The sequence below is a fragment of the Parus major genome, chromosome Z (assembly GCF_001522545.3).
Source record: "Parus major isolate Abel chromosome Z, Parus_major1.1, whole genome shotgun sequence".
Taxonomy (NCBI): Eukaryota; Metazoa; Chordata; class Aves; order Passeriformes; family Paridae; genus Parus; species Parus major.
This window is the reverse complement of record NC_031799.1, coordinates 40,349,682-40,361,361: the sequence shown is the minus strand read 5'-3', so window position 1 is coordinate 40,361,361 and position 11,680 is coordinate 40,349,682. Positions and strand designations below refer to the sequence as shown.

The 11,680-nt window shown below is 43.0% G+C and overlaps 1 protein-coding gene across 4 annotated transcripts in view; it reads right to left on the bottom strand.

Annotated features, from left to right (window-relative positions):
- Positions 1 to 2,952: 2,952 nt before the first annotated feature.
- Positions 2,953 to 11,680, bottom strand: part of S1PR3 (sphingosine-1-phosphate receptor 3) — a 9,424-nt gene continuing 696 nt past the window's right edge. For 3 of the 4 annotated variants that reach the window (XM_015653325.3, XM_015653326.3, XM_015653322.2), the window contains exon 2: positions 2,953 to 6,591. In XM_015653325.3, coding sequence (XP_015508811.1) covers positions 5,264 to 6,409 — 1,146 coding nt within the window. In that variant the 5' untranslated portion in view covers positions 6,410 to 6,591 and the 3' untranslated portion in view covers positions 2,953 to 5,263. Of the gene's footprint in view, positions 6,592 to 11,619 lie in introns of all 4 variants that reach the window. The other variant, XM_015653323.2, reaches the window with a different exon arrangement.

Genomic DNA, 11,680 nt, shown 5'->3' with positions numbered 1-11,680 from the left:
CCTAACTGGAGCAGACAGCCCCCCAAGAAGATAGGCAAAAGGGCTGAGCCTACTTCCAGAAAGCACAGACAAAGTCTTCCTCCAGCCCTGGGGATGGCAGATGCAGAGCCTGCCACCCTCAGCTGCATAGCATTCATGGAATCATCTAATATTCTGAGCTGCAAGGGATCCATCAGGATCATGCAACTCTCCTAGCCCTGTGAAATATACCCCAAAAATCACACCATCAACTCTGTCAGGCTTGGCACTGTGACCACTTCCTTGGGGAGCCTGTTCCAGCACCCAGTCACTCCCTGGCTGAAATGCCTTTTCCTGGTATCCGTCCAACTTCCCCAGCCTCAGCTTCATACCTCAAAGTCTGTCACTGTCCACGACAGTGAAGGGGTTCCCTCCCCTCATGAGAATTGTAGACTATGACTTCCCTCAGTCTCCTGCAAGATGAGAAGACAACAATCAAGTGCTCCTCATACAATTTCCTCTCCAAACCTTTCACCATCCTCATGGCCTTCTATTGGACATTCTCCAATAGCCTAATGTCTTCTTTATATTGTGGTGCCCAAAACTGCCCTTAGGACTCAAGGTGAGGCTGCCCCAGCTCAGAGCAGAGGGGGACAGTCCCCTCTCTTGCCTGGCTGGCGATGCTGTGCCTGATGCACCCCACAACGTGGCTGGCCATCCTAGCTGCCAGGGCACTGCTGACTGATGTTCAACTTGCCATGGAGCAGGATCCTCAAGTCCTTTTCCACACTGCTGCTCTCCAGGGTCTTATTCTCCATTCTCCAGCCTCCCATTCCCCAGCCTACACACACAACCAGGGCTCCACGATCACAGGTCCAGAATCCAGCACCTGTAGTATCATCAGAAAACTTACTTAGTATTTCACTGAGTAGTCCATCCAAGTTATTTATGCAGGTGTTGAAGAGCAGAGGGCTGAGGACAGGGCCCTGTGCAACCCCACCAGTGACAGGTCACACCAGTCTGATGTCACTGTAACCCTTTGTGCCTGACCCTTGAGCCAGCTGCTCACCCACCACAGGATGTGTTTATCCATCTGTGGGCTGCACATTAAGTCCAGAAGGATTCTGAGAGAGACATTATGAAAAGCTTTGTTGAAACCCCAAAAGATTACATCAACTGGCCTCCCTTGAACAACAAGGTGGGGTACTTGCCATAAAAGGAAATCACATTTGATAAGCAGGACTCCTCCCTCTCAAGAAGCTGTGCTGGCTGTCACTGGTGACTGCATTGTCTTCCAGGTTTTCAAATACCTCCCAGAATAATCTTGACCATGATTTTACTGGGCACTGAAATGAGACTGATGGGCCCGTAGTTTCCAGGGTCCTTCTTCCTGCCATTTTTGAATCTTGAGAAAACATTCTCCAGCTTTCAGTCAGCTGAGACCTCTCTGGATTCCCAAACCCCATGAAAATCATTGAGAGAGATATTGCAAAGACAACAGCAGCTCTTAAAGGATGCTTGGAAAAATCCCTGTCAGGCTTCATAGATTTGTAGGGATCCAGCTGGAGCACTAGGTCCCACATAATTCAGGGTCAACTGGGAGTTGATCATTCTTGCAGTTAAGGTCCTTGAAGCCCAGGGCACTGAGCCTCCTTTGGTCTGTCACCCATGTTGAAGACAGAGGCAAAGAATGCATTAAAGACCTCTGCCTTGTCCATGTCCCTGCTTGTGAGGTGACCATCTTCACCCTTAATGGGCTGATTTTATTTCTAAGCTGAGTTTTGTTCAGTGATACTGAAGTAACTCTTTTTATTGTCCTCCACATTTTTTGCAGCTTCATATCCAGTTGAGCTTTAACCACACAAATTTTCTCCCTACACTGACAAACAGCATCTCAGTATTCTTCCCACATCACCTGACCTTGCTTCCACTGGGCACACACATTCCATTTTAGTCTCATTTCCAAGAGAAAATCCCTGTTCAACTAAGACAGCCTTCTCCTTCTAGAGTACTTCTAGAGTACTGCCCGCAGGCACAACACCCAGAGTTTAAATGAATGTTTTCCATAGAAGGCCAAAGCCTTTTCACAATTCTTTGAAAAATGACTGCTACTTGACACCTTTAGTTTAAAGGTTTGAGATTTTTTTATTAGAAGTTTTCAAAATGTTTCTGGTACCTAATGACTTGAAAACACTCTCTAAGACTGTTGGCAATAAAAGACTCTTGGAAAGCAGATTGTGAAAACCTTTATTTTCTCCATAGGTGGCTGGACTTGCATTTATTTCATAATCCATAATCAAAACAAATATTCCAATTCATGAAATAATATGAATGAAATGTTAGTCTCTTTTATAGCCTTTGCTCCATGTAAAACAAATTGGAAAGGAAAGCCTAATTTGGTTTCCTGTATGCTCAAATCAGCCTAGATGGTAAAAGGCTTAGATTCTAGAATGTGTTTGGAGGAATTTTCTAATATTTTTAGGGTGAAAGAAAATATTCTCCATCTTTTTTCCAACTTCAAGGGTATGTCATCTTTAGGCTGTTTAAGGTCTACTGCTGTTAAACCTTTGACTTGTCCTAATTTAAAATTTTGCTCTAAAATCTTCCACAATCTTATCTAATACTTCCTAATCTGCCTTATCTAATACTTCCTAATGGGATGGACTCACTGAAGATTGTATTGACAACAGCTTTTTTCCTCCAGTCACAGGTATTTTGTAAATTGTATTAGCAGTATGACATGTGAAGCCATGTATCTTAGAAACCTGCTTCAAGTACAGCAGGGTAGTGAACTAACAAAGTATCCCCACAGCTCCAAAATAAGAGAAGGAAATCAAAGAGGAATGAAGGGGTTTTGTACCAACAAGCAAACACATGGCCTGTAACAGTGGAGTCCTTTGCAGTACTTGTACCTTACCTGACAATAGCTAAGGCTAGAACACACACATTAGAACTCACTTTTGTGTACATTTTCTTGGACTTTGGGCATTGAAAAAATTTATTTTTCACTTATATAGCAAGCATCATGTAACATCCTTGACACGAGGGTTGGTGTGGATTCAGCCAACACGTTTTCTCAAACCACTGTGTTCCTAAGGCATATCTGTTCTACAACAGCAAGGAAGCTACCACATGCCACCACTTTGGGAACTAACACAAGTATAAAAATATTTTAGTTTGCAGTTTTAAAAGCCACAGCTTCAGAGGAGAACTTCCACAATAAAGCCCAATAGCAATGTAAAATCTAAAAACCTAATCAAGCCCATGGCAATGCAATGTCACCAGGTCTATTTCTCACAGAGCTACATAGCCTGCAGCCTGTATCTACAATCCATATAGTTACATCATGCTTAGCTTGGTTTAGCTTTTTCTTCTTCTCTAAGTGCACTGCTTTTCAACATTTTTGGTAGAAATTATTTCATATTTACTATTCTCTTTCACAGTTATTTCATTCAAATACAATTCTTTGTTCTTATACACTTTTCTAACAGCATAAAACATTTACAGACTGTTAATTTGTAAAGATAATCACAATGCAAACCTCTACATTTTAAAGGTTTTTGCTACATACAATACACAACTTATACACTATACATACTTGAGAAGAGTCTAATGCTGCTGCTTTAAATGATTAAGACCAGAGTAAAGCTAAGGATGAGCTCTTTCAGGCTGTGTCTTAAAAAAGCCTCAACTACTTCTGATTGTGCATAAGGCAAAGTGTATTTTGAGACATTAAACACAAATCTTTGAAAGAACCCAATACAGTTAGATGTATACATTCTTACTGAGACAATTGTCTCAGAAATTCCCATCAAACTCCACTGAAGCCTCCAGCCATAAAGTCCAGTTGATGGAAGTACCACAGGCCACTTCCATGGGGACCTGAAATCAGATGTCTGTGAAGTCTTTACTGCTCCAGGACTCAGAAATCTGCTTTGACACTCAACACCAACCTGTAGTCAGGCTGATAAGGCAGTGATGAACTATAAAGTTGTTTTCAGGCTTCTCTGGAACAGACTCTCAAAAGGTTGGGGCTGGGGCTCCAGGTCTTTCAAACTAAATAAACTTTCCTTCCAGATCCAAGGCAGGGTCGGGTATAAATGGAGATACACCCTTCAGCATGACCCTGTTGTACCGCATCTTCCCTCTTGTATCTGCAGAAGTCTCCAGAAATGGTAGAAGAAAAGGTTCCCACTAACAGAAAATGGGACATTGTCCCACTCGCTGAACTTCCCAGGAAGAATTTCTAACACAATCCCATGCTGTGGTAGGGCCTGGAGAGGAAAGAAGGAACTCCACAGGAACCCACTGTGGTTCAATGCTTTCTGAAATGATACGTCTCTGTTTCAGAACTGAAGGATCTCAGCTTAGGTAGTGCATTCACCAACGTACACAGGTTTACATAGGCTGGACATACAATTTTAAATATATTGAAAATAGTAAGCAAAAATATATGCATTGAAACAGCACATATACTTGTTACACATGTATCAAGGGGTCACATTTTAACTACTTTAAATAGCAAATATATATCCTCTCTCAACGGTTTACTACTACTTACTTAAAATATGTTGTGAAATGCCACAGTGACAACTGCCATGTTGTCTTTCACTAAACATGAAAAGTTTGAATAAAAATGGAAAAAATAAAAATACTGCATTGATACGACTTGCTAAAGTTTCTGTCAGTTAAAAGCTACTACTTCATTTTAAATATCCCCATCAAAACGCATCTATTTGTACAATTAGTCACTCTGTATGCTGCAATACAATGTTTAGCATGTTGTAAACTTTTACCAATCAATGACTTTTTAATGAGAAATTGTACAAATAAACAGCTATTTATACCACATACTTATAAGGCCATTTATAGAACAGCAAGGTACATACAGAGAACTATAATAACTGACTTATGCAATGAATTCTTCCCCCAGTTGACAGTAATCAGGCTCATCTCACAATCGTCAGCAGTCTTTAGTGAATGCTGAAGTTTCCAACGGGTTTTAGTGACGTCTTGCAAGATCAGGAGGTGCCAAATGAAGCCTTAGCATGCAACACCATTGTGGCACGTGATGTCCTTAGCTGTGCATGGACTCTGTCCTGGCCCCTGGGTAGCATGAAAGGCTTTTTCTGAATCAGGTGCATTACTGAATGAACACCCAAAGCAAATGATTGTTGATAAACAAGTTCTCAAAGTTAAATAAATGGTTAGTGTTTTCCCCTGTGACTGAAGTGCATGAATATTTAAACTACACTTGTAGCTTAAACCTAAAAACCACAGGAAAGTACTTGTCTCAAGGAGTCCTTTATTTACAGAAGTTTCCGTTGTGAAATGAAGATTCATTTTTCTCAGCAATACATGAGGGGACATTTATTGGTGGGAAATCTTCCTTTGGCTTCTGGGTATTGCTGCTGCTGGATTTACTTCGACTGTGATCTGGAGTGTGTTGGATTGGCAAAGATCTGGCCACCTTGGACTTCACCAGGCAGCCACAAACAAGGCGAAAGAAAGCCCGACGCATTTCCTTACTGGCCAGGGTGTAGATGATGGGGTTCATTGCGGAATTGATGACCGCCAGAGCAATAAACCAGTGGGCTTTGTACAAGATGGAGCACTCCTTGACTCTGCAGGCCACATCGATGAGGAACAGGATGAACAGTGGAGACCAGCATGCAATGAAGACACTGACAACGATCACAACAGTCCTAAGGAGTGCCATGGACCGCTCCGAGTTATTGTGGTTGGTGACATTACGACTGCTGGACTTCACCAGTATGTAGATACGGGCATAAAGGATGACAATGGCAACCAAAATGGCTATGAAGATGCTAATGCAGAACACAACATACTTTTTGGAGTACAGAGGCAAAATTGTTGAGCAATCTGGTAAGTTGTTTATGCAGTTCCAGCCAAGGATGGGGAGGGCGCCCAAGGAAATTGAAATAAGCCAGCATGTACCAATGAGAAGGAACACTCTGTATTTTTTATTTGCATCATAAGGCCTCATTTTAATCATGGTCAAGTGCCGCTCAATAGCTATCGCTAGCAAACTGAACGTTGAAGCTCCCAGAGCAACAAACATGCTACCTTCCCTAATGAACCAGATTGTGGAGGACAAGCTCAGAGTTTTCTTCCCAGACATAAGAATGTTTACTTTGTAAACAATCCCAGCTAAAAGATCACAGAGAGCTAGATTGCCAATAAAGAAGTACATGCGGTTGTGAAATTTATTGTTTTTCCATATGGCAATCAACACCATCAAGTTTTCCAGGACTATGAAACTACATAGGATCAGAAATGAAATAGTGGGCAGGTCTATTTTATCAGTTGCCTTTTCCCTTAAAATAAGCTTTCCTGTGTAATTATAATGCAGTACAATCAGAGAGTCCATCTCTTCATTTCCTTGAGGGCTGACAAGAGCATCAGGTGGCATGGTAACGGCTGCCATCATTTGTTTCCTGGTGGATGCTGGACTTTTTTTCTTCAGTATCACAAGAATATAGTTCCAATAATTTTCCACAAGAGGGAGATCAAGCCACGTTCCTCCCAATGCTCCTCTGGGTAAGCGTTGTGTATCCCCACCTCCAGCAAACTTCGCATATTAATTCGGGAGAGTGGCTCTCAAACCAGGCTCTGAAAACAAAATCAACACATGCAACATAAATATCACTGTCTTCCCATGTCACCCAGTGCTTAAGCTGCATACACCCAGGAGCTGGGGGTGAGGGACTGCGACTGATGGGGCACTAGGGTGGAGCACTGCTGCGTGCCCCTCATACGGCAGCTGTAGGTAAGCTCAGACACAGCCTGGATGCAGAAATACAAGGGCAAGGTAGCGAACTGCTCAAAGGTGTTTGCCCCCTACAAAACTTCCATGCTGACAAACACACAGAAGAGCCAACAGGATTGGCAAACAGACCCAGCAAGCCATAGTGTGCACAGCAAGCAGATCGCTTCCTCTCAAAAAGACCTAAGTGTACACTGCACTACCAAAACACCACCCAACCATCTCTGCCTCCACAGCAGCAGGGCAATCTATGCTTTCTAAGCTTCCTGTTTGCCATGTACACCCATGGTAGGAAGGATCCTGAGAAAGTTGGTGGCAAGTCTTGATGCCAGTGTGCATGTTGCTGGGGCCTAAAATAACTTCCCAATAACATACCCCAGTAAATGATACACATTTCTGCTATATACAATTGAGAAGCTGCATTGAAAGCCAGTCATCATAAAGCCAATTCTACCTCCCACTCAAGCCAGTTAGATTTCTTCTACCCTTTTTAAAATAAACATTGCAAGTCATATTTTTATAACTATTGTTTTTCTTTATAGTTAACTTTACCTTTTTTCCCCCTACACGTAGGTATACAGGACACATATTTAATGTCCTTGGGTTTTCAAAAAAATTAAAAATAGTTACACCAAATTTGTCTTTCTCAGAAATTCTGATTTTCTTTAAGTTACAACTTAGATTTACTGCAACATCTTCCCATGGACTTTGAGGGTCCATTTTCACATCAGATGTTCCAATATGTCTTTTTATTTTTTCAAAAATATCAGAAGATATCTGCACAGTAAAAATATCAGAAGATGTCAGAAGCTTACTGTTTTACCAATAATGTTGCAGTTTAGTTGCTGCATACTCCAATGACAGTCAGTGCTCATGCACCAAATGTACGCACTGAGGATGAGCAAATGGCCAATTTTTCACTTTTCTAAGGAAACAGGATGAGAGGACACTTCTCATAGTCCCAAAATGGAATAACTTAGTTTAGGGAACTTTTTAAGAGCTGGAGCTCTTGACCATAATATTTATTTACTCAAGGTTCATGAGCATTTTCCAAACACATTAGAGACACTTTCAAATAACAAGTATCAAGGTAAGGAGAGATGGAACAAGATGATCTTTAAGGTCTCTTCCAACCCAATCTATTCTCTGATTTTATGATTTTGTATACAGGTTTCTTAAGATCAGAAAAATGTGTGAGCCACTGCCAGACTTGAGTCAGAGATGCATTTTCTCATTTTTCATTCCTCATCCTCCTTCTGAGGATGAGGGGAGGAGCAAACCACATCCCAGATGAAAGTAAAGGGATTTAAATGGTGACCCACACCCTATTTTCCCACCCTTCCTTTTCCTTGATTCTCTCCTTCAGAAAAAAAGTTATCTGATAAAAGCCTACAGTGAACTGACTTGAATTCTTTAGTACATTCAAGATGTTCTAAAAAAGGACATATTTTCTCTTTCTGAGAAAATAATTTGGTGTTTGACCAGTGTTATTTCCCCATTCTAGTTCATAGGTCCAAACTACTATGGTTCAAGAGGTCCACTGGTAAAGACATCCAAATAACAGATGCTGCTTGGTGTTCTCGGTCTTTTTTTACTCTGAAGATGACAGCAACCACCTCTTTCCTTGCCCAGGAGCTGAACTGGGCCCTTGAGCTGTTAAATTATTTTCTGAAGCATGGCTCTCAACAGAAAAACTTCACCTCATCTAAGGTTCAGTGTAATTGCAATTCAGTTACAATCTGCACATTGTTATCACATTAACTGTCACAGTCTTTCATTGTATTGGCTTATAACAAAATCCCACTGTGTCCCTATGAATTGCAAGCGCCTTCCACTGTAAAATAAACAATTACATTTGACTAGAAAAGTATTTGTTAATAATGGTTCAACCAGCAATACTCACCAGACCGGCTGATGACTGCCTGAGAGAATAATATTCCTAACATTTAAGAGCACCACATGCAACAAAATAAATATTTCTTTAATCCATTTTCAAGTGAGTTGCCACACTTGTATATCAAAGGGCAAATACATTTCTTCCTGTGAAGAAAATTATATGCCAGACAGAGGAGTTTATCAGCCACAACTCAGCAGATGTAGTGTCATGACTCTGCTAAAGGTAATGGTACTATACCAGTTCCCCTGGCTGAAAACAAGGATGATGCACTCAATCAGCAGAAATCATACAGCCTCTGCCATTGTTAGTAATTACTTCTCTTAAAATTGTTACAGCAAACTGAATATCACAAAAGTAAATCATTGTCTCTGACAAGCTAGTAAGATGACAATGAAAGTTGTAACATCATTATTTATCAGGACTCTCACACACAAGACATTTGAAAGTAAATCAGAATTTATTGCCAAGTAGTATCATTCAGCCATAGTCTTCTTTTGTTTACCTCCTGCTTTGTAGCCAGTAATTTGAAAAGCACATTCTTTCTTTAACAATTAGAAAAATTATTATTGGCTATGCATTATAATAACAAGAAAGCAACAAGTCAGGTTCAGGATAACATGTGTCACAGCTTTGTGACAGCTCAACGATTTACTCCTCAAAACAAGTTTGCCCCAGTCACATACTAGTTGCAAAGTACGGACCTCAGTTCAAAATATTCAAAAAACCACCTGAAGAACCTGTCTGTGGCATGTTGCTTGCCCAGCACTGCCATGCTTAAGTACCTCAGCATGCCAGACTCTTGAAACCACTGGAAATGAGTTTTATTTCCTCTAAAGCAAAGCAGAGGATCCCTACTTCTGCACCATCAGATACCACTAGAAGGTTAAACCTCTTTGCAGTGCAGGGGCAATCTGGCTGTACTTTCTCATGGATGTGCTGGCTAAAACAGGGATTGCTATATTACCAAATTAAGGCAGTGGTACAATGTCAGGAACCACAGTCATGTTTGGGACAATTCAACTGCCTTCTCCAGCTATTTGGACGAACTTTGTTATGCCAGCTCTAAGGATGGAGAGAGCAGCTGGGGTCAGCTGTGAGTATTATCCCCTCTCCTGTGCAATCTCTTCACCCACCGGCAAGCTTTGGGGTTTAACCACTGGAGAGAGGTTAATGTGGTCTCCCACAGAGGTCAAGGAGTCTGGCAGGGTCAAGCACCCTTTCAAATTAGAGCAGGGGCTCTTTACCCTGGATCACATCTCTGGTGGATAGAGTCCAGCAGTGTCTGCATGGTCCCTCTGCCACACACACCACCAAAAAAGCAATGCTGTGTGGAAGGCCACAATCCCTTGACCTGCCCCATGGCAAGACACAGCTCCTCTGTCTTCTCCAACTGAACCACAAAGTGGTACAGGCAGAAACTCAGTGTCATAGCTCCCACTGGCTCCCTGGGCCTGCAACTTTTCTCTGGGAACACGTAATTCCCAGCATCAGAAGGCAACAGGGAACCTGTGATAATGGGGTGCCAAAACCCTTCAGCAAACATCCCTTATATCTTGACTCTCTGTTTCCAGAGGCCTCTCAGGTTCCGCGTCCCACAGGGACTGAGTAAAAGCTGAGGGCTTTTACCCTCTCATGAGTCACTGGTCACTTCATATCTAAAAGAAAGAAGAAATTTCTGTATTCAAAAAGCAAGCCAAACTGCTTTCAATCTACCTGAAGTCGAAGCAACAAGTAAGAATAAAGTGGGCATAGGACTTGACCTGCTACGTACTTTTGCCTGCAGAAGAACAAATGATACCATGCATTCAGTACACTTGTAATTTGGAATTGTATTTTCCTGTTTTCCAAATAGCCACAGACTTGACCAAGGAAACCAGATGCCCCTTCACTGCCACCACCACCACCACATGCACTGCAGATCTCCCTCTGCTTCCATGAACAACACTTTGGCCAAAAGAGGGAATTTTAAAAACGGCAAAGGGAAAGACAAGCATGCAAATCTGAAGCCAAATCTTTTTATATTTTATGTATCTGTAAAGCCTTTCCAAATTAAAAATTAAAAGTAAACACGTTAATTTATCAGGCATAACCTGGTAGTCCATTAACAGAAAGGACTTTTTTGAGAAGAGCATCATATTTCAATACATATTTCCACTGAAATTAAGCTATGTTAGATACAAATGAAGTTTAGACTATAAATATCTGTTGCAGAAAAATGTCCTAGACAACTCAAATAAACTTATACGAGTTTTTTTCTTTACTGAATGTGCTGGCAGTTTACAGCCTCAGGAAAAGAAATAGTTACTTTTCTCGGCTTCTGGCTTTTAGACATCAGTTTGAATTTTGTCCTACCGAGTAGCACACATGTACACCTCACAGGGGAGCTCCCGCATGGCTTAATTCGTGGTCGTTAAAAGGAAGGCATTTTGACTTACTCCCCCGTCTCCCAGCGCTCCCGACCTATTCCCCCCACTCCAAACTTCAGTAACTGTTCTCAAATTTCCATCAGCGCTGCGGCCTGAGCCTTCTGGGGTGACAAGCATCTTGTTTAAATTACCCGATGTGTCCGCGATGTGATGGTCTCACACAGAGAACATCCTTCTACCCACGGGGTGCGAGGACCCCTAGACCCGGGGTTCCCACGCGGCTCGATGCCGCTCCTTGCCAGCCACCACCCCTTTGCGCCGCACCCCGAGCGGTGCCTTCCCGCTCCGAGAGCCGGCCGGGCACCGCACCTGGCAGCTCCGAGAGCCGGCCGGGCACCGCACCTGGCGGCTCCGAGAGCCGGGCAAGCACCGCACCTGGCAGCTCCGAGAGCCGGCCGGGCACCGCACCTGGCAGCTCCGAGAGCCGGGCAAGCACCGCACCTGGCAGTTCCGAGAGCCGAGCACCGCACCTGGCGGCTCCGAGAGCCGTGCGGGCCGCGGCGGGCAGCGGGAGCGGGGCAGGGGCAGGCAGGGCGCTGGAGCACGGGTACCTGCTGCGTCCGCGCCGCGTCCCACGGCGCTCCGGGGCCGCCGCATCCGACCTCGCCGCCT